The sequence below is a fragment of the Camarhynchus parvulus genome, chromosome 5, assembly GCF_901933205.1.
Source record: "Camarhynchus parvulus chromosome 5, STF_HiC, whole genome shotgun sequence".
Classification (NCBI taxonomy): domain Eukaryota; kingdom Metazoa; phylum Chordata; class Aves; order Passeriformes; family Thraupidae; genus Camarhynchus; species Camarhynchus parvulus.
Window position 1 is genome coordinate 53,906,787 of NC_044575.1, and position 24,365 is coordinate 53,931,151.

The 24,365-nt window shown below is 38.2% G+C and overlaps 1 protein-coding gene across 2 annotated transcripts in view; it reads right to left on the reverse strand.

Moving 5' to 3' along the window:
* Positions 1-24,365, reverse strand: part of NUDT14 (nudix hydrolase 14) — a 60,910-nt gene that overhangs the window by 12,771 nt on the left and 23,774 nt on the right. The window contains exons 1-3 of one of the 2 annotated variants that reach the window (XM_030949954.1): positions 19,706-19,773; positions 19,295-19,338; positions 4,641-4,705 (exon numbers count right to left, since the gene is read on the reverse strand). In XM_030949954.1, coding sequence (XP_030805814.1) covers positions 4,641-4,705; positions 19,295-19,311 — 82 coding nt within the window. In that variant the 5' untranslated portion in view covers positions 19,312-19,338; positions 19,706-19,773. Of the gene's footprint in view, positions 1-4,640; positions 4,706-19,294; positions 19,339-19,705; positions 19,774-24,365 lie in introns of those variants that run through there. The other variant, XM_030949953.1, reaches the window with a different exon arrangement.

The window sequence follows — 24,365 nt, forward strand, 5'->3', positions numbered from 1 at the left end:
GAAATTAACAACCATGACAGTACTTAACAAGGAATTCAGCTGTGTTATCTGTTAAAATAATGACACACAAAACTGGAATTTTAAAGAACAAAGGTTCACTTGCCATGTCTGCAAAATTATCCTTTAAGCTCTTATTTGTACTTACATCATCTGAAATTAATTCATGCACACCTTAAAATAAATAAAAATTGAAAAAGGAAGCTAGTTCATCCAAGAAATCAAAGTGCCAGAAGCACCATACAGCTCCCACTTGTTGGGCAATGCAGATATTGGGATTTAATTTAAACTGTGCAGTTATCTTGCAGGAAAGTTGGGTTGCACATAAAGTACCATGTGCACAATGATGAGTCTTTCAGCCTGTCAAGTCAGCTGTTATTTAGAAAGGGTATGAAAAGCATGTATGTTTGTTTGAAAAAAAATATCCTCTTTCGAACATACAGTTCCTTGCACAGATTCCTGTGTGGAGTCTGAAAAGGACTTCTTGAACTAATCTACAAACAGCTGCCACTGTAATGCACTCCTAAAGAAAGTGCAAATGTCACATTTTAGTCCTTATTTAAGCAAAACCTCTCACTGATGTCAAAAGAAATTTTGCCTGAGAGAGAACTGCAGGACTGGATCCCTACTGACAGACAACTCCAGGTCACTGCAACTTTAATATACAGGCGTAATTCCACTTGTTTTTTTCCTTGAAATTTCCTTATGTCTATTCCCTTGCTTTTCATGAAAGGTTTCCAAGAGAGTGTTATAAACCACCCTGAATAGAACTATTTTAAACTTTGAACTTATTTTTATTCCATTAAAATATTTTACATACATATTTCACATACACATAACATGGTTTTCAGATTAGTGTCTCTTTTATTTCCCCTTCTAAATCTTGCAGAATTGATATATAACAACTCAGGTTTAATAGGCAACTTTTTGTCCTTCCAGGTAATGTAGCTTGGTGTTTCTTTAAAACGTCTCTGAAGAAATGTTGTTGCATAACAATGAAGTACCACAGTGTCTTCTTAAGCACTTGGTCTCTGAGGCAGAGTCCACAGCCCAGCAATTTGTGCCTGGGCTCTTTCTGCAGTGCTTGTTTTGACACCTCAGGAGTGCAGAATAGCAAGATCTGCACTTGAAAGGGAGATGTCCAGATAAGTCCAAAATCCAAAATCTAATCTTTCTCCAGAAGTTTCAAACTTTCAAAGCTGCTAGTCTTAGGTACATCCAGGTCTTTGAGATTCAAATAGGTATGGATCAGAGTTTCCATTTTTTACTTGAGACACATGAGTTAGAGCTCAGTTTTTTTTTTAAAGTGTAGCATGAAGCCAGAAAAAAAAATATTCTCTGCCAGCTCTAAGGGACAGCTCCTTGAAGGGTGTCTATTGTCATTATTCCAAAAACTTCTAAAAGCTAGGAAAATTATCATAAATGACAGCCACATCCAAGATTTCTCTGAGACAAGCCAAATCCTCTGAAAGTTTAATTTCTTTTTTAGTACTGACAAACCCGTATCAGATAATTAAAAAAGGAACAACACATGCATCCCATTAAAGGTTTAGGCACTAAAACAGGATGCAGGTAAGAGTGTGGGGTACAGACATATGAAGCTGTGACTTTAAAGTATTAAAAGTCTTCTGTATCCCTGTCATTCCATCAGGCACCTGACATTCTCCTTCTCCCTCAGCACAACTGGGTTCCATGTAGATAAAAACCTACATTCCCAGAAGGACCTAATTCAGCAGTCCTCTTCAGAGCAAAGTCCTGTGATATGGCCACACTTCAAGCCCAGGAACAGTTTTTCTCTGTAGATAAGGAAGAAAAGAAGCAGTACCAGCCACTTCTGTAAGAGCCCAAATATTAGAGCATTTACCAAGGAGTCTGATTATGAATTTAGTATCACCTGGCTTCAAAGGTTCAACCTCAACTCTCACAGATAAGCAAAGCCTAGAAAGCCAAGCTGCCTTCTAATGTCAGGGAACAGAGAATCTCCCATAGCTCCCTTGAAGGTGCAAAACTGACCATGCAAGTGATGCACTGAATGATAAAGAACTGGATGGAAAAGTGTGTGACCTACTGGTTAAGGCACACTCTTCACAGGGAAACCTGTGACCCTCCTCTTCCTCACCACAGGTTGCCGTCTTATTGTAAATCCACAAAGAGGTTGGAAAGCAGAATCCAGAAGCCCCAGCACAATCACCCACCCATTTGTCCCATGTCTGTTGTTCCCTTGTCTTACAATGCTTCCTTGGCCAGGAACTGCCTCTGCACCAGGGCTGGGCAGTCTCCTCCAAGGCCAGATGGACACGGCCACGAGCAGCAGCACAGTGAGGAACCAACCTGTGCCAGGGCAGCTTCTGGCTGCTCACCAGGAAGAAAGACAACAGAAAGGGTTGTCAGGCTTTGGAAAAGGCTTCCCAAAGAAGTGATGGAATCCCCAAGGAAGTGATGGAATCCACATCTGGACTAATTACCCTGGAGCCACTCAGCTGTAAGAAAGTTTCCACTCAGAAGGGAAACTCCAGTAGAATTGTTCTCACCTTCCTTTCTGTAATGTGGGACAAAGGATAGATGGTTCAACCAAATGGAGCAAATAAGATCACTGCAGTTATTAAAAGCAGCCTTTGTAGGTGACACATAGAGGGACTTGTTTGCTGACCCTAAACAGAAGAAAACAGTAGGGACTAAGGAGCCAGTGGGAAAGCAGGCTCTGGGAAGGTGCTGGCTCCTCTCTAAACTTCTGACTGTGCTTGTGTTTCCTACGTCCTGAAAGGGAACATGGCTTATGATTCAAATCTTTGATACTGTTTATTGTAAGTCAGTGGAAAAACAAACAACACAATCCATTGAAAGGCCATTACACTTACAGTTAATAAACCAGAGCACATGTTCATAGGTCCCAGCCCTAGCAATGTATCATTTTATTATATTTGAAAATGTGTGGTCAGTTGCCTACCAAAATGAGCACTGACCAATACCTTTGCAAATTAGTCATGGGCGAGGTACATATACAGAGATACATGCTTATCTTTCTTCTCCCTGCTCCTCCCAAATGTGTGATTTCATGATCATTGAAGATGATCTAATCCCAGAGCACACTGTTTGCCTCACTGTTGTGTGCTTCTGCCACCCTCAAGTCAGCATGAACTCCTTCAGCTCCCTGCTCCTCAAAACCTCCTGACTGCAGCCATTCTGCTGTGGCTGCATAAGGGCTGCTGCTGCCAAGCAGAATGGGAGGGATGAGTGCCTTTACAGGCAGCACAGACATCAGCGGGAAAAGCTGCTCCTGCCAGCACAGCCTAGGGAAAGGCAAGCACACATGGCAGCAGCACACGTGCAAGGACGTGCCTGCAGAGCGAGCGGCAGCGGCTCCCTTCCAGCAACGAGGGATCGCCTTCCTGGTGGGACCCTGGTGGGACCCTGGTGGGAGCTGGCAAGGAGAAGAGCCTCAGCCTTTGTCTTGGTTTTGTGGAACAGGCACCAGGGCAGACAATAACCATGGAATGGAGATATAATGATAAATATAGGGATGTGAGTAAGGGCAGGGCATGGTTGTGATCACTGAAGTGCTGTGGGGTGTCTGACTGACCACTGTGCCTATGGCCAGGTGTCTGAGCAGCTCCAGCTTCTGGAATGGTTTCACTCCAATCTTTTCAGGCTGATTTGACACTTTCACAGAGATAATGCAATGAATGTGTCGCTGCTCAGCACATATATATACATGTGTGTGTGTATATATATATCTGCATGCACCCACTTCTCCCTAAGATTGCCTCAAAGAGAGCAAGAGCTGTGGGAGCCATTTATTTGCTGGCAAATAAAAGACAGTGGATTAGTGATGAACAAATAACCAAACACTTTATACAAGTCAATTAGCACTTGATGAGAAGGATGCACTCTCGATGTAACACTGCTGCACAGCACTGGAGAGGCTGTAATCACTGTCAGGAAGAAAGGGCAGTGTGACACTACCCTAGAAAGTTTTCTACAAAGTCTACCATGAGCAGTCTTGAAATGGTCTCTTAGCAACAGTCAGTGAAATACCTTGTCATTTCTTTTAATTAAAATGCAGCGAATACGCATTTCGTTTTTAACTTCCAGAAAGTAAATATTGCTTCAAGTTAAAATAACTGATAAAAAACTCAGAAAAAATATATATTAACCTAAATGCATAATAACTGGTAAAATGAAGCTGTCCACATACTGGTGAAAAAGCATACAGTCCTGAATCTCCCTCATTTCAAATTCCCAACTATACAATGCACAATAAGACAGTACAAATAAAAAGAATATATAAGACAAAACAAAACAAAAAGGAAAATACTATGCTTCTGTACAAGTAGGTCAAGAAGGAACTTCAAATTAAAGCAATTTCTTGCACGATCACTGTAGAGCTGTTTGTAATGTCATCCAAAAAAGGACAATAACCAGCCCAAGAGCAGAATGCAAGACTATCCTGATCATTCGTTTCATCTGTAATGGAAATTTCCCTGGTTAGAAATTCTGACTGACTGAAAAGGATGGGCTATCATACAAAGAAACAGAATATAGAACAAAGATTTTATCACCACAGATGCACCAACTTTTAACTGCTAAACCCTTAAAAGCTTGCTTCAGTCGAGAGCAAAAGTAAATGTAAAAAGGAGGATTACCTGGGCGGAACTGCTTCACCACAACAAAGCACTGTCGAGAAGTGTTAAAGATCAGGATTGACACACTGAGGAGGAAGATAAAAAACACCAAAAGATCAATGCTTTATGAAGGATTAATGCAGAACTATTAAACTTACATCTTGTGAATTTAATTTCAACTACATAAATACATGTAAGATTTATTACCAAAGCCACAACACAGCAAGGTCCTTGTCCAAAATCCATCTAGAGGGATAGATCATGTTCCCAAAGCCCATGACAATTTTGCTCAAAATTAAGTCCCTTTTGTCTCCTGGCATGCAAAAAAAGCACCAATCAATTCCTTTTTCCCAATAGGAACAACACCACCACCCCCTCTTCCAGTCTAAGAACAGTGGTACTAGACAGCAAAAACTCCTTACAAATAAAAACATTTTTTCCCTTTATATCAATCTCAAATTAGGACAGTGAAAACCTCAGGCACAGTCTAGTCTCATTCAGAGACAGTGATTCCTGTAAAAGCACAGAGCATCTCCCATTTGCAGCTACTTGCTGAGCTCAGGTTTCAAAACAGTTCAAGCCCAATTTTGTACAAATTTAATCCAGTAGCTTCACCTGCTACATTCTCTGGTTCTTTGGTTGCTTGCAGAACATGCCATGGGGACACCTGATCAGACATGCTCTGGATGTGTAGAGTACTGATGTTCTCTGCTTGCCTAACACACTCCCAGGTTTTACCAGTTTAAGAAAATGCAGACAAAAGTTTTTCTCCTTAGTTGGTAGCCCACTGCCACCTGAAAAAACAAGTGTATATTTTGCTCATTACCATGGCAGCATTCTCTCATTTGTTCTGCCTCAGTGTATGCAATCGAGACGTTAATTCATTATTCTATGAATTCTACAATGGATTAGACTCACAATGGCATATTTGCAGGGTTGAGTCAAACTTTCAACTTGCCTTGTAAAAGAGCTGTATATTTATTTTCACTATTTGATTTAATAATGAAGTCTCAAGCTGCCAAAGAAAATGCTATCTGATGATTATTAAAAACAATGTTAATATTTATTATAATAATATATAAAAACCAAAACAGAAGGGAGAAGTCCAGATGTTAGTATTTATATTCATGCTTGCTATTCTCAAAAACCTGTACTGCATATTGATGGCTTCCTGCCTGGGGAGATGCCATTTGCAGGCAATTTTAAAGCAAAGGTTTTAGCCTTCAGAGAGGCTGGAGGAGAACATTCACTCTGTCTCCTAGCACTAAGGTCTTTCTGGAATATCTGGGAGTTTGCACTGGAAGAAATGAAGTTAAACCACAGACCATAATATTTTTAAGGTTACTTAAATGTTATTCTTTTATTATTTGATTTTTTCTTCCTTTTCATGACTGATCCTCTCCCCAGAGCAGTACTGTCTGAGGGCAGACACTGCTCTAAATAAAAGGGGAAAAGGAATTACTGCCACTGAACCTTTGTTGTTTTGTCCACAGGCACTGCCTGAAAGTGGAGAGAGCAGCAGCCTAAAGCTGCTGATGGAGAGTGGAAGCTTCCTGAAGCAGATGGTTGCCCTTTACCTTTCTTTACATCCACCACCCCAGGCCCAATCTTTCCTTTGGCTTGCCTTCTTCAGCATGTCTCATTAAATAACTCATACCAACTCATTAAAAATGGCTCAGCTATTAGACATTATTTTTTCCTAGGAGTCAATCACTTGAGATTTTTATGGAACAGATGGGAAAATTAAAAACAATCTGTCAGAATTAAGGAACAAGATCAAATTAGCTGGAAAGGAGTAGCAGCAAGTTATTACAATTGTCTGCTTCTCACACCATCTTGAGATGAGAGGGTACAGAAATGGCACAAATCTGTAGAACTTTCTATTTAATTACTTCTAATTTTCTGAGAGACTGACAAACAATTTTCAACAGAAATTTACATCTTTTAACAAACCACAACACACAAGCTCTAATATTTCCTGTCAGAGTTGGAGAGTCATGGAAGAGAAAGTTCAGAATTACACCTTAGAAGGGGGGGTAACCTGGGGATGCCATTTGCTGTTTCATTGTTCACAAGAAACAACATAACATGAAATATTTCTGCAGGTCACCAGGTCTGTAACTTCTGAAAAACCCACTGAAGGCTGCATTCAGGGCAGTTATCTGAGTATTACACAAAGTTAGAACAAGACAGTTCAACTGAGCTGAGTGGAGGAGCCTCACTCCCATTTTCATTGGGTTTCCTATTAATGACCCAAAATGTGGGTTCACATTTGGGTTCACAATGATTGGTCTGGCCTCTAAGGAAAATATTTATCTGCTGGAGTTTTAAAGCATCATACAAAGAATTCAGTACAAAATCAGTTTAAGATTGCTATTTTTACAGATGATAGAGGCTACCAAAAAGAACTACTACAAATCCATTAGCAGGTCCAAATACATCTTTCAGTGGTGCCATACCATGGAGTATTACAGAGGTATTTGATGCTTCAAGGCAATTCCCTTCAAAATATTACAACCAGATCTATTTTAGAGTATTATATACACAGTTTTTAAGTGAGGAGTAAACATATAAAAATTAAAACATGCACAAGGACTTTTGTGAGCATCTCCACAACTAAAAGATACAGAAAAGAAATGAAGCCAAAGTTGCACATTTGGGAAAAACACACAGAAGCACTAGAAAAGAAAAAAAAAAAAAGCCCAGCCAGATTCCCTAAAAGAAGGCAGTAATACTATACAAGAATTTAATCTAAACTGGGTATCAAAGGTCCTAATGTAGCAACAGGCTTCTTGTCTCAAACAAGAGCACAAGACCATTTTTTTATTATATTTTACAAAGGAAAACAATACTCAGATATAAAAGGATCATGATAAATCCCAAGCTTCCATCCATGCCTTAAAAGAAGCTGTGCCACCTCTGCACTAAGGAAACACTGTCTCAGCTCAGACCTTCTAATCTTTACACTTTGTGTGGCAGATTACTTTTGCCATATTCCAGAGGTGTGGATCCTTGCTGGCTATTCCTCCAGCAGCTGACTCTGGGGGAAATTTAGAGGTGTAAAAGGAGAGCTCAGGAATGCAAATACACTGCCCAGTGAAGGAGACTTGGCTCCTCCACACCACATCTGTCATGGCTGCATTAGGGACTACAACCAAACAGAAAAAGAACTTATTAAGAGATGACAGCGTGTATAAAGTGTTTTCCAGGGCTGGTGAAGACCACAGATTTAGCCTTCAGCTCAACCTTGTCCTCAGCTTCCCACTGCAGTGGCTCCCACTCACTTTATACATAAAACAAATCACTACTCTCATCACAGTAGTTGTCCCCAAAGAAAGCTTGCATGTAAACAGCTTACTGTGCAATGATGTAGAATATTGTTCTTTCTTTAAATATGAGAACAATTAGAGTAACTTTAAAATATTTTAAGAAATATATGTACCTAAAATGTCACATACAAAGAGCATTTAACCTGTACTTGAGCTGGTCTTGTACTCAAGTTTGCAGTTGAAGTGTGTCTGGTCTTGGCACACAATGTTTTCTGAAAGGGATTCCTACTATTCAGCCAAGGCTCTCTTGTAGCATTTAACCATTTAAACTTCAAAAAAGCCCCAAGTGAAATAGGTATTAGGATTCTCTGATGGATATTTGACTTCCCTAAACTAAGTCAATGTGCAGAAATCAGACAGCTGACCCAAAGACACTCGAACATATGAGTGTAGAACCTTAATTCCTCCTCCATCTTTAAGACTCTTATGAAGAGAAAACACCCACCTGAATACAACCTTTACAGCTGAAAGCACTGCCGAGAATAGTTTAGAAAATGACTCTATTGTGTGCCATAGAAAACTACTTCCACAATTTGCCTTCCCCCAACATAGTACAGCTCTGTATTTACTGAAATCACTGTAACTGATGCTTTGTGATATTCCAGCTCAGCAGACATTTAGCTAAAAATACTACAACTTCACACTCTCAAACCTGAGAAAGGAAGGTGGTGTTTCATGGAGCAGCACAAGAGATGCAGCATTTGACCACAGCAGCTCTGAGGTAGGGGGCAGATGAAAACTGACATCCTGTTAAAATGTGCACACACACATATGGACCATGCAGAGTTAATTCATTTGAAATACATCCCAGAAACTGAGATCAGCAAATGAACTTTACCACAGCTTCTTAAATGTGTGTTTCTAGGGCTATAGTTAAGCCACATGCAACTGCTGACACTTACTAATTGCTTTTCATGAGACAAACTTTCAAAATCCTTTAATAAATAAAGATGGATTCAGTCTTTCTTTATTCTTAGATGTGGCCTTAACGCTGACTTTACAAATGTGAATTTGTAAACTAAAAAATAATTTTAGAAAATCCCCACAGTACAGCAATGGCAAAGACAAAGACAAGACCCCTGTACTTCTGTCAGTGAGCTAAGACTGTCAAGGCTGGAGGACTTTAAATGACAATCCTGTATTAATAACCTAAATACTAATACATTAGGTAAATGATGAGGTAACATAGGCAAAGAAATTGACCTTTCTTAAATCCTTGTAAGAGCAACTCAGGAGCTACTTGTGTCAAGCATGGATATGTGTGTGACACACACAAATTGTGATGAGAAATGAATAGTGGAAGATAAAGCACCTAAAAAAAGACTGATATTAACACTGAAAGCCAGGACTTCTGAGCTATTAACCTCAGCCACTTTCACCTACTTTTAAAGGTTAAAAAGTATCTCAAAATTAGTTTAAATCTTGTAATACTGGTAAATGCTGCCTACAAACAATAATCTCAGCTCCATGGGGGAGACTTCAGGAACTAATGATGTACAATTTCTAAAAAACCACAACAAACCAACCAAACCAAACCACCAAAACCCCTCCAATACTACTAATACAGCGCCTGCAGTATTTCAGTTACCATTCTCAATAAAGACAAAGAAAAAGGAATGGCAGATTCCAAAAGGAGACACAAAAATGGCATGCAGGAATAAAAGCAAGTAAGTGATTTAATCAGCCCCCTTGACTCTCAACAGATATTTGGTTTTAAAAATCCCTTTGATACAATCAGAAGAAAATAATCAAATGTACTGTGCAACCACAGAGGTATTTAGAGATGCATTCATCTCTGCTGGAGAGCATGTGAATATAAAACATACATTTCATATTTTTGCCCACATAGCTCATAAAGGAGAAACTGTCAAGATTTACGAATCATACAAGATGAAAAGTTAGTAAGAAATAAATAAATAATTCAGATATCCCATAATTGTTTTAGCTTTAAAGTATAAATATGTTTTTCTTCTTGAACTTACATGAATTTGGCTTTCTTTGTTCATAGAGGGATGACAAATTGATTATTCATAGTTTTCCATGTCAAGCCTATAATTCCATCTAGTCTTTTTAAAATATTGTATTTGAGAAATACCCCAGATCACAAATAAAGTATGTTCATAAAATGCTGAAGGGTTGGAATGGACCTTAAAGATCCTCTACTCCCCCACTGCCACAGGCAAGGACACCTCCCACCTGACCAGGCTGTTCCAGGTGTTATCCAACCTGGCTTTAAACACTTCCAGGCTTGGGGCATCCACAACCTCCCTGGGCAACCTGTTCCAGTGCCTCACACCCTCACAGTAAAAAATTTCTTCCTAATATCTAACCTAAACTTTCCCTCTTTGAATCTGTACCTATTACTCCCTGTCCTGTCACTGCAGCTCCTGACAGAGTCTCTCTCTGTGGGTCCCCTTCAGATCCTGCACGGTGCTCTGAGGTGTCCACATGACCACGTTCATATTTGTGAATGTGTCCTCTCCTTGTTTGAATCTAAAATGACTGTGCTTTCAATTTGAAAGCGATAATCAAAAACCACCTAAACTTGTTTGAGAGCCAACACACAAAAGCAATTCTCTGGGAGGAGTCAACCTTCAGGGGCCCACTTCATCTTATTTCAAAATTATTTTTTGATGTCCATAAGAAAAAATTGTATGTAGCCCCTGTGCCACTTCTGTATTCAAATCAAGCATCAATTTCACAGCTGGACACATCCTGAAAACTTCTTATGTGGTGTCTAAAGTGCTGTCTTCTTCCTTCTTCCAGCACCTTAAACCAGAGAAAACAGCCCCTTCGTTTCCAGAACAGAGATGTAATAAAGCTGTACCCTTTGATTATTCTGCACTGCAATTCCTTTAGTTTCCCAGAGCTTTAGCTATAATGCAGATAGTCCTGAGATTAAATGTGTGTGCTTGCACAGTCTTTACTGGTTCATTTAAGTCTTCCTTCAAAGCATTTTGCATCTTTCAAAGGCCAACACCAATCCAATTGGCTGCTTAAAATGCAGCCCATTACAAAAGCAAAGCTAAAGCTCCTGACAAAAACATTCATTCACCCTTTCATACTAATCACAGATAAAGTGGATTTGGCAATAGATAATTAGAGATGTCTAAAAGACTTCTGTATGCTGTTGAAATTTGAATGCTTTCTCCAACACAATGTAAATATTTAATACTAAATAAACCCAGAATAAAGTGGTGAGCCACGTATGCTTGAGAAAATAAACTTTTCTTTGGAAAAAATCAAAAGGAAGTTTGGTTTCAGTAAACTGAACTGCAGCAGGAAGTTGTTCATGACACCATAAAGCAGGAAGCATATATTTGGTTAATCATCAGACCAGCATAAAAATGAACTAAGCAGTGGTAACAAACCCATAGACATGCACTTTTAAAACACACTTTGTATCTACTCATAAAGTAGCAATTTGTATTGCCAACCAGAGAATATTATCAGGAAAACTTCTTTGGAATAAACAATTCTCTCAGCAACTTATTTTCACACAACAAAGAAAAAATTAGAAAGAAAATTCAACTGCAAAATAAATAAGACATCAAAGCACACTGTTCTCAATAACATTCCTTAAGTGTCATATCTTGGCCAGTATCCCAGGATACCCTTAGAAATGACACATTGCATCTCAATGGGATTCTTTCAACAAAATATTTTAATAAATAAATTCAGGTTTTATGCTAACTTATTTGATTAAATACAGCTTTACGGGAATTATGTGCAACAGATGTCAGAACCTGATGGGCTTTTGTTCCAATTCCTAATTATTTGTGAAACTGCCATTTAAAAATGCTATCACACAGTAAGACCAATAAACAATTCACCTAAATAGCCTAAGTATGTCTCTATTCCATTCTGAAATGGCAGAAGTCAAAGATTTAAAATACCACCAGGTTTCAAGGACAGCTCACAAAAGAAAAAAGTTCAAGTGTTCTGCACTAAGGTAAGGGAAATGAGCAACTTTGTTTATTACCTACCAAAATCCAAGTATGATGTGCATAACACAACCTTTTGCCAAGTATAACTGCAAACTCAGTACCATCAGTGAGAAACTGATAGTTGTTAACATTTTCCTCAATTTTCTAGAATAAGGTTTAAATAATTCCCTCTTTTCCAAGAGATATTTTCAGCTAAAATTCTAAGATATAGGCATTCCAACTACAGAACATTTCCTAGCTTTTCTAAGATTATTTTTACCCATCCCAAATGCGGGCCATGATCATGCTACTGTCTCTAGGCCATGTACAAACTCTTGGCACCCTTCACACACAACAGGTTTATTTCAAAAGCACCTGAAAGCAAAGAGAAGACTCTTTCTGATTTCAGTGATTGTAAGAGAATGAATACATTAATTTATTTTGCATATTGTTGGAAACACTAGAAAATTAAATCCCTAAACTTGTGAAAAACCCAAGATGCTTCTAATCTGGATACCAGAAACCTGTATTCAGAAATTAATGACTAACCAGCCAAAATTCTCATGTACCTGCTTAGTTATAAGAATTTTCATGGATTTTATTCTTGGAATTAGGCAAATATTCAACTTCCCAATGAAGCAATTCCCTCTAGAAAGATTTTATTGCCATTTTATCCTGCTTCAGTAATACAGCAGAGAAGAGATTATATACTACAGGGTGCTTTCATATCACATGCTTAAGAAGATGAAATGAGAATCTGTAAATTTATGACTTCGTGTTTTTCTCTGATAACTTTACAACATCTCATCTCATGTTTCTCTCATTCCTATGCTTTTATTTAAATTGGATCCTAAGGTAACAACATAGTAACTCATTTTAAAAGACAGTAAATACGCCTGCAGAATTCCTAGCACAAAAGCAGAGGATCTGTCAAGTCTTCACTGTAGAAAACCCCAAAAATGAACAACAAAAAACACAGCATTAAGTGCATTTTATTTGCAAATATTGTATGCAAACAAATCATGTAATTACTTGGGTTGAAGGAAACTAATAGGCTACTACATTTTTTCCTTCTAATACCAGGAAAATTATCATTATCCTGATAACATCCTTGATAGACAGATATCAAGCCTAGACCTGAGCATTTTCAAGGACAGTGATTACAAAACATGCCTTCCTGGATTATCTTATTGCTTATTGGTAAAAACAGTTTCTTAGTGCTTAATTTTAAAAATACTTTCCTCACCATACATCATTTCTCATTCTATCATTGATTACTGATGAAATTAAATTATTCTGGCCTGTTCTGTAACGTTCCTCTACATTTTATGATAACTGGTAATTTCTCTCCTCAGTTGTGATATCCTTTGCATGAACATGCCCAGCCCTCATTCCCTTCTCTCAGCTATTATTTCCCTAAACTTTTCATAATTTTTGTTTGTTGAACTATCTCCAGTTGATTTTAAACAGTGCATTATCTTCCACACTATCTTTGAAGATAATCAAGAAAATTCCACATCACTGACACCCCGGAGGAGACATTACAAAGACAGACAAGGTTTACAGAATAACAGCACATCATTGAAAGTAAAAGGCATATGCCACCCAAGAAAAACTTTTTTCTTTTACCTGCAATGATGTTTAAAAGCTCTATTTTAAAGCTACTGTGATAATTCTTGCACAAAGGAAGCATCTGAGTTAAATTTCATGGCGTCTTATAATACACTAGGACAGAAACCAGAAAAATACATACAGGATTAAGTTTCCATAAAGCCCAAATGATCTGGGATATGAAATAGGAGAAGGAATTTAATCCACTCCTATAATGTGGTCAGGGCACATGACTTCCACCCTGTCTCCATAGCTGCCTGCTCCAGCCACTGAGCGAGAATAGCACCCGTGGCTCCTGCAGGCCACTGGCCCAGCTCTGTGACCATCTCCGGCTGCTGCCAGGGCTGGGATGCAGCCACAGCTGCTGGGCTGTGATCCTCAGTGCCCTGGGCAGGACCTCCTGATCTCTGCCCTTGGCCAGGTAATTGCAAAGCACACAGCCTCCACACCTGCACCTCCTCCTGTGGAGTTATGCTTATTCCAAACCTGCCTGGAGAACCTTCTCCTATTTGCCTGGCAGGAGGGAACAATCAGAGGTGGAGGTTGCTCTGGTTTCCTTCACCCTGTAAACTCACTCCTGATGGAAAACTACACTTTTCAGTTGTCTTTGTAATAGATAAAGTGTAAAGTCATTTCTTCCAAGGAAGCAAATTAGATTAGGAATTAATTTGTTTGAAATGTGAAATAAGTTAATCTCTTTATTTAAAAAAAAACCAAAAAGGCTGTGGAAACCCAGGGCACTGGGAATGTTTCCCTGTCTGCTCTGGGGTGCCCTGACCCCCAGGGGAGCACTGACTTTGACCCCCATTCATGGAGAAAGTTTCCTAGACTTCAAGACAGACTGGAATCCACAAAAGTGTGAAATAGATTACAGAGAGTAGTGTAGGTGTATCACTTGGTGAGAAATTGAGGTTTTGGGATTTTTAGTATGTTGAGGATGGAAGCAAGATGGAGGGCACAGGATTTTCTTCATGCTTCTTCTTCCTTCTTCATGGGTTTGGCTGGCATTTTGTAATTGGGCAGAAAAGTCTGCATTTGCAGGCTTTTGGGGATCATTATTGGGTTAAAAGGGAAAATAATTCAGGTGTCAGTTCTTCATTGGACAGTTTAGTCTTAAAAGACCTTGTAACAAAAGATTGTTGGTCATTTTGTGCCTTCTAATGAAAAGCTGCCAAACTCACAGTAATAAGACTATTTTACTGATATGAAATAATAAAACACTTAAGTCCAAACACTAATTACTGTCTCAAGTGCCTTCAATCCAGACCCAGAAAAACTGACGAGTGGTACACCCACAAAAGGCAAATCTTATAAAGCAGGAATATAGCAATAAACTCTCAGCTTTTTTCATTAAGAATTTTTAAGTCAGGAGCTACTGCTGAGTCACTGTGACATGTTTTTGCAGTTAAAAATGCAGCACGAATGGGGTACAATGCACATGTAGAGCTGCAAGTTTTTTAGTCCAAATCCTTTTTATTCATCACATGATAGAGTTGAGAAGAAATCACATAACTGTCTTGCACACAATTCAGTCTCCTCAAATTTGTTCTCTTTTAAATGCAGTGAACCTTACAGTGAATTTTTCATACTTTCACATAGAGAGGTAGACATAATTTTGTTTTGTCAACTAGGAAAAGGTACAGTTGTGTCCCTGTTCTCAGGTGTTATTACTCAAAGCACAGAAGGAGCACATGACTGTAGACTGACCTTCATCTGTTCCCAAATTATGCCTTTTAAAAGCCTTGAATCTGTTTAAGGGGAGCTGATGAAACCTGAAACGAATGTGGTCCATTGCTTTATAAAGTAGATGAATGTAGAACTTAAGTATTACATTTCAGGCTCTTACTGTACTATATATAGCAAAATTAGGATGAGGGAGAATATAACTGTAACCTGAGTCTGGTTTTAGACAATATTTTTTTGTTACAGGTATCGATGGTTACTCTGTAAAATTTAGTATGTTTCTATTTCTAACAGAAAATCACCACAAATTTGCAGAAGGAAAATGTTCTCCAGATAAAGATTTTAATTTTTAAAAGCCGAGTCCTTAAAAAAATTACCAGCCCACAAATCACACCCCCACAAATTGCTAACCAGTTCTGACAGACCCAAGCCTAAAAACAATCTTGAAATAAACCTTGTATCTAAATTTTCATTGCTTTCACTCTGCCTGATTTTCATCAGGATATGTTTAATAATGACCAAACACGTCATCTTGAGTATTAAAGTGACAATTACACTTAATTAGAAAAGTAAGCAGTGCATAACTGCAGAAAGCATCTTTTGCTGTGTGCCTGACACAACAGGCCAAAATTATGTAACTCTTAGGAGCAACCCCTCAATAAACTTGTTCAATAATTACAGTGGAGAAGAGGTCATCAAGGATTTTTACTTCACTCATTTTTAGTAAACTTCATTGTTGTTTCTAATGACATTGTAAAAAACCTTCCAATGAGCTCTGATAATGTTCATCTGTGTGTTTCAAATAAAAATTAACTTAAATCTAACTCCACAGGACAAGAACAATAGTAAGCTCATTATTTTCCAATAGAAAAATGGCTTATGAATTGACAGAGTCCTTGACAAGTTTACAAATTTTTTGACAGTTTTCAGATGGGAATTGTAACACTCATTAAACATTTAATATGCTTGTAAAATCACAGAAACCTTCAGGATGTAAGTGACTTTTGGAAATCATCTGATCCAATCTCCTGTTAAAAGTCACTCTAACTTCTAAGTTAGGCCTGATTTCTAAGAGCCTAGTGCAGTCAAGGTTTGGATTTCTCTAAGGATGGAGATTCTGGACAAAGCATTCCAGGACCAAACTACCATCCATAGGTATGTCCTTGTGTCGTGGATCTCCCTTCTGTTAGAATTTAAACCTAAATATGGTAAGAAATGCTGCTTCTTTTGTCTATGCTGACACACAGTTCACTTCTGACTGCATAAGTTCTGAAGGTTTGACTTAACACAGTTTATTTTGTGACCGGTAATAAATTGCACATAACTATTTTTGTCTTTAAATGGCAGGGAGGGATTGGGAATAAGCAATTATTTGTTCAACATGAATTACAGCAGTGACTTCAGGATGGATGTGTAGTTCTGAATGATCTTGATCTTAAGAGAGCTCATGAACCACACACTGTAGACTCATGCCCAGATGTGCAATAACTAAAGGAAAGAAAAGAAATAAAAGGAAAAAATAGAAAAGTAATACCAATTCTACTATTTTACCTTGTGCTAGAGTTACACCACCAGACTACATATGGTTAAATGATCTTGCCCTACTGCAACATATAGTGAGATTTTAAAAGATGACTCACATCTAAGGCAAATGAAGTGACTACTGCAGCCCTTGTGCTTTTGTCTTTGTATAATTTAATCAGCTGTTCATCTGAACAGTTCGAAAGGATACATTCATACAACAATAACTTCGTCTCTCTTGGTAAATATATTCCTGTATCTTCTGATACAAATCTATTAAATATTGGCTTATATTGACCTAATTGGAAATGAGACAGAATACTGGGGTCCCAAAGGAACCCAGCACACAAGCTCTCAGTTCACTGCCATGCAGCAAGGAAGTCAGTCTTAAGCATGTTTACTTGTGCTGCTGAAAGAGGATGACAAATAAAGACATGGGTTAGGCACAATGTCTGGTTTTATAGGATTACACATTTGTTTTTTTAATTCATCATCACTAAATTCGTAATACATATCAATTCTACGTAAATACATAATACATACATGTGTTCTTTACAGATCTTTACAGAACATGCTCAGTTCAGGTAAACAGCCCAATTACAGACACTTGGAGCATTTAACAGTCTTACAGCACTTCTGTAAGTTGTAAGCTATGAATACTTATGAAAAAGTATTATGGAAAAGGGATCTTAATTCTGGAAAACATCTACAATCTTCTTCAAGCAGACATACACACCAGGAAATCCTGACCAACAGAACTGTGTCCCAGAAACCTCTCCTTTTCAATATTTATCTTTCATTGACAGTAATGAACCTGTAAGAGCTGTCTCAGCATGAAGTTCTTTATAATCTTCAGGAACTAGTTACCATGACTTTTCCATATAATAAGCCTCACAGCTATTAAAATACATCAAAATGCAGAGCTTTAAAGTATTACAAGGGATCTTGAATCTGACTAATGTATTGGGTAATAACTGCCTTCCTATTCACAAAAAAAAATATTTAAACCCATGGATTTCCTATGCAGGAAGTTCACATTACTACCTTTGGTGTCAGAAGCCGCAATGAATTTCCTTGTGAAAGAGTGTTAGACATTCTGCAGTTCCACAGTAGTCACTAGTAAGTTGGGGTGGCAGCTGTTGTGCATCTGAAGCTAACAAATGTTATGTGACCAGAGATGACTGGCATGACATGTGGCTGTAGCCTTTTTACAAAGTTATGTTCTCAACTATTTTAAAAATGTCCACAAAAGTCCTTCAGAAATACTGTTCCCAAGAAGTTCATGGAAAACTGATCCTTTAATACTTACCCCACTCAGTTAGTTGCATATATTCACACATTATCACACAGTGATAAACTAAAGTTTAAACAAAAATAGTCATATAAATTCATCTGGAAGTCATGTTCTCAGCACTGTGACTTGAGGATAGATTCACTTGCTTGAATGGGAATATATTAAATTTCCAGCAATCAATTATCATTTCAGCCTTTGTATCTGCCATCAAAAATTCAGGCACATGCCCATATGGACAGACAAAGTGCAAAGACAGAACTGTCTTCCAGGCAAATTCCAAAAGCAAGTGTGAAGTTCAGTATTGAAATATCACTCCCTTTTCTGTCCTCATTCTCAAGCACTACAGGCATTTTAAATCCAACTAATACTTTCCCAATTCTCCTGAAAATTTTACCTTCATAATCTTTATACAGGTAAAAACTGCTACTAGAATTTTATATCCCTCCCAGGCACCCACATGCATGTAAAGACTCATGTCACAAAAAGAATCATCTAAGGACTTAGAGGGTTCCAACAGAGAAGGATTTCCCAAAATGCAACTGATTTTAGTTATTTAATGCACACAAAAAACACATCTCTTGATGTGGCTCTGGTTATGTCACAATTTATTTTAGTGGTTTGCTACATTTTTACATTTAATAGATTTAGAAAAGCTTTTTCTTGGAAAAAGTTGTTACCCTTGCTTTTTATTTTTATCTTCTAATGTCTGAATTTTCAGCAAACAGATGAAATATTAATACTTTTTGAAAGACATATAAATATTTTAGATTTTAATAACACTGAGACTTGGTCTGTTTTATATACACCTTATTTGTTATAATCTTGTATGAACTGATCTTTGAAGTCAGGAGTTAATTGCTTTTCTCCTCTGATCAGAGAAATACATTTGGAAAGACAGAAGAAACTCCTTCCTTCAGGTAATAAATTCCCACTTCAAAAAGAGGATTTCATACAATCCAGACTTTCAGTTCCATCTTTTATGTAATCATTAAAATGTACAATAATAATGTAATGCGTAAATAATGTGTACAATAATGTGTTAATGCACAGTTTTGTGTTAAAACTCTAATAATGGAACAGTCAAGAAAAGACAAAACTTACTGAAAACATCATAAACCACAAGGAGATTTTAAAATTTCTGGTAATTCTGTCTTAAACAGTAGAGAACCACATGTAAGTATTACACAAGAAGTGAGAATTGAAGAGGAAATTGGAGGAAAAGGAAACATCAACAACACTTGACCAATTAAAGAGAATACCGTACGAAATACAACAGGAAGATAATGGGAAATAATGTGATGCCATTGTTACCTGTCATGTGTCCTCATAAAATCCCAGACCTTCTTTGTGCCATTCTGGGGGGGAAAAAAATTGAAAATCAATCAAATTAACTCCAACTGAAAAATTACTATAATGAAATTTAATATAACTTGAGAGGCATTTCTTTGAAAACTTAGTATATTTAGTTTTATTTATGAGGCCAGTATTCTGGATTTTGACAGTTAGTATTACAGACACTGGAGCTGTCTTAGGACAGTTCAAAATCTTAGACCCACAATAATATGATGACAACTAGCAGACATTTATTGCAGCCTTCAGGCCCAGTTTTGGCCAGAGTATCAACTTCATCTGCCCAACATAACTATTCACAGTGCCAGGAAGCCATAAACAGCTCTGTTTTAACCCACAGGTACATTATTCCATGTCCAGAAATGCTCTTACCCGGAGAACAGCTCAGCCCTTACCTCCTAACTAAACCCATGTGGGACCCAGGAACAAGACACCTTCCCTCTAACCCCTTACAAGGACTCTTTGGTCCCTTACAAGGACCAAAATAGGAGTTTTATCCACACCTCACATGAAGGGGTCACACTCCACTCTGCACAGCAGCTGTTCCTCTGCACTGCTGGTGGTGCTGAGGGCTTGAAATCACAGCACTCAAGAACAGGGAGACATAAAATGGCTGATTTTCTCAGGATGGGCCAATTCCTGTCTTCTGCCAGCTTAAAAAGAACAATATCCATTACAGCATAGCTGACAGTGATCTCTGAAAACAAGTGTTCTTTCACAATTATAATGAACACATATACCTTGCTTACATTTATATTATACCTTCTATAGTTACCTATAGCAATTCATACGCATCAGTTAATGGAGCTGCATATAATCCTTTACTCTGTTTACTGAAGTGTGATGGTGTTTTCAGCTCAAATACAACTCAAGAGATTTCACTCCCAGGTTGGTTTTAAGTCTGTGTAAGGAATCAGTATGAAATCAGAGGAAATTTTTGTGGTTGATACCTTTTTCTTATAAGCAACACAAAATCAAGACCTGCTGAAGACCTACACACCTAAAATATGTTTAATGTGAAAAGCAGCACTTGACTTCTATTATAAAGTATGGTTAAATGGATGATCAAACCCTGAGCAACTGGTTAATGATTTAAAGCAGGTAAATGTGAGCAATGAGAGAAGAATCAAGTTCAGTTGGTGGGTAAAGGTGCCAACCAATATAGACAGGCCCTTCAGCTCTATTACAGATGTCATGGCTACCAAGTACACAACAGCTGGTGAGGATTAGATAACAAGGACTCTGGTTCAGAGATTAAGCCCCTGAGCTTTATGAGTTTACCAAGCTTTTTGGAAGAGGGACTGCCTGCTTGCTAGCTGGGTTTTTCTTCATTCCCACAACTCTAATTATAAACAGTTGTTCACCTCAAGAGAAACTCTAATCCGTGCTTCCATTGGTGTGCGCACATACCTTATGTTAGCACTGACAGGAATCCAATGTGTGCAGTACAGGAGAAGCCCTGTCATTGTTTAAATGCAATGTAATGTTGAAAGGAAAATAAAGACAGCAAATTCTTAGTGTGAACTGAAATATTAAAGCCATTGCTTCCAAATTTGAGTGGATATCCAATTCATTCCACCTGCTGAGAGACACAGGAACAACTCTGATAGGACTATGATAAAATACACAGCTGCAACATGGGCTGTGTTGTATGGTAAGATAATTTAAGGTATTAAATGTGCAAGGTCAGCTCAATTGTTCTGTAGGTTTATTTCTACCTGTAAGCAAGGTATCTGGGGGATTTGTTCCCCCAAATTTGTTCTGCTTTGCAGATTGCGGAGATATTTTTCATTTAACACAAAAGAATTGGAAAACTTTTGGTTTTCCAACAATTGGTAATGTCTTCTGCATGTAACTTCTTATTGGTTCTCTAGTCTAAACCTTCCCCTGCCCCAAATCCCAAGCTGGTGCTACCATCAACAATTCTCCCTTTGTAATGTCTACTTTGGAGAAGTGTGGGTGTCCAGCTGCTGGAGATGCCAAAAAAAGCCTGAATCAAGTCTCTCCTTGCATTAATTTAGACTGTTAGTCCTGTGATACTGCATTCTAACATACAATCCCACCAACAATCTTCCTAGCCCTTTCCTCTTGCCATCATTTTGCAAATTATAGAACCTGATCGCTTTGGAGCACTTATGAGAGAGTTTCAAATAGCTGAGGAAAATTACACCCTAGAGAATCATCCTCATACAGATGGGATCCATCAGAACTGAATGACCTCTTCCCAAGCATGAGCTCTATTACCATTAACAGAGCCTACCTCACAGACGTGCACATAATTTTTAGCAGAAAGTAAAAGAAGGAACTCAGTACCTAAAAAGAAATTAATCAGAAAATAAAATCTGTATTTTCTATTGTCTAGGCCCAGGTAAAAAACTTTCTCCAGAACATGATTTCATTAGACTAAGACCCAGATTCAAAACCAGCCACAGGGTAAATTATTTTGAGTCAAGACATTGGTTAATATCATACACTCTGACTGGACAATGCTTACCAAGCTATTTTCTGCCTACATTTGAATTAAAATTTTTTTCATATGATCAAGTTGCACCTGTCCAAATAAATAAATCAATAAACAAATGAAACATTCCAACATCTCTTTGTTTACAGTGGCAGAAACTCAAATGAGCCCCATTCATGCCCTATTGTCGAAGTCAAATGTAATTTGAACCCAACCGAATGGAGTTGAGTTTCTATTGTACCCAATGCATGGTTCTTTCCTAACAGACTGGTAGGAAGGTTGCTAATTATTAATAGCATGCAAACAGTTACCAATGGTTCTTATGCTGCTTTACATACTTCACAGAACATTAATTCCAGCCAGCTTCTAACCAACTATATCAAGCTGCATGTAGTATCTCTATCTTATCTTTGAGGCAAAAGTATTACTTGCTGAACTGATCAAGATTCATGCTTTTAAAACCCAAGTGGCTATGATTACTTGTTAAACTGTTCCACTCTATATATCCTGGTCTTTGACAAAGCTCTGCTATCACCACAGTTACAGACAGCTGCAATATTAAAGGTATCAGTGGTCAACATCATTCCTGAAAAAGAGAAGTATCTTTGTGAAACACAAAGGATCTCTCAAACTCTTAACATTTTTCATTTTAATAAGCATATGTAATTGCATTATTACAAGTAGTTAATTCTCCAATGTCCAATAAGGAACAATCACAATATCTCTCAATGCAGTGAGAACTGAGTATAAATGATTGCGGGGAGATCTAAGCATTGATGACAGGAAGGATAAAGAATTATTTTATGATATTTGAGAAAGATTTAAAAAATTATGCTTCAAACAGGAAATGTGTCCTGTGATGTTTATAAAGATAAATATGTCAGAAGTATTTTACATTAGTTTTAATCTGTTCAGAATAGCAGTTCTGATACTGTAACAACCTTGTGTAACACATAATCGATTTGGTAAATCTTTAATCACAAAGTAATCACACTCTAGTTCTGTGCTCAGTGATCAGGTTCTGCGATGTTGCAACACTCAACTAGTGCATATAGTATGTGTAAATTAATAAAGCTGTATTCCAGGAGAGGCAGCATGTGAGACAACCTCGTTTCACATTACACAGAAGACAGATCACTTACATAAGTACTAATTGCATAAGAAAGCCATACCAGGTCAGATGAGATGTCCATCTTGCCTGGCAACCTGTGTCTAAAATTGAAGAACAGAGAAAGCACACAGCAGTGCTTCCCCAGAACACTCTTCAAGTCTGGCAAAAGGCATCAAAGGGTGGCAAAAGACAGTGCCTCAAAAAGGCACCCAAATTAAACACAGTCCTCCCTCAACTCTAAATAGCAAGCACCATTTCAGTACTACCTGAATGTGCAAAGTGTGTCACAAGACCATATTGTCTGTAAGACTGACTTGGTAATGGCACTGGTAACTTAATCATAATTAACATAGGCTCGCTCCCAGCTTGACAGTCTGCACAAGGAGACTCACTGCCTTCTGCTTCAAGTGATTGCAGGACAACCAGGCACTGCCAAGTGCTCTCTGCTAGACAAGGGTTGACAGTGACTGCAATATTAGCAGATGTGACTCCTACCTGGGCAGAGCTGTTTATATCACCCATACTTGATCTTCACATTGTCCTGCTATCATCCTTGAAATAATTTTAGACTCTTCCTGCAGCAGTTCAGTACCATAATTACAAGCAGAAGTCTTTTCACACTGTCTGTAATGGATAAGTTGGACTTGTCTGCAGTCTATTAAAATACCATTCTTTTTACCACATGCCCTCTAGCTAAAATGCTTTAAGAACCACTGTACCAGGGATGCTGCTGTCCTTTGCTTTTGTCCACCACCTGAGGCAATAAAATATCTGAACAGCAAGGTCAAATCACTGCCAGAATGCCTAAAGGATAACTCTTGCTTGCTAGAGGAACTCACCTAAGACTTAGCCCAGGCAGGCCAATAAAGAAGAGAAAAAGGACTTGCTGTGCAAATGATGTAGAAAGAAACATTCACTGGCACTGACTGTAGGGTGACACTGGGTATGCTCCACATGTAACACACTCTGACACAAGTCACTGGAAGTTCCTACTCTTCACTTGGGGCAGCTTCAATGCCTTCCTCCTTCTTTTCCCTGAGAGCAGTGCCCATGCACACTCTGTCACCTGAGAAGAACCAGCTCTTGAACCAGCTCTTACATGAGGTAAGGTGTCTGCACAGGTACCAATACTCAGCACTGTTAGACTGATCTGATACCATCCTGGGCTTTCAAAACACCCCCAGCCCAAACAAGCCAATCTCCTCAGTCTTGCTGTGGTGTAGAGCCCTCCAGGCACTCACAATTTCTCTGCAGATGCAGCTTTTTCAAATGGAAGGAATAAGTACTTAAACACAATTTTACAGAGAGAGGTATAGGCCTTTCCTCAAGGATCTTCCCAAAGAATGAGATCTTTTTCATAAGTAATTTAATTGAACTAGAGCTATGGTATTCCAGTTATAAGATGCTACTGAGTATCCAGGTGAGGAAGAGAAAGGACAGGAATGATGTAGTCCATGGCA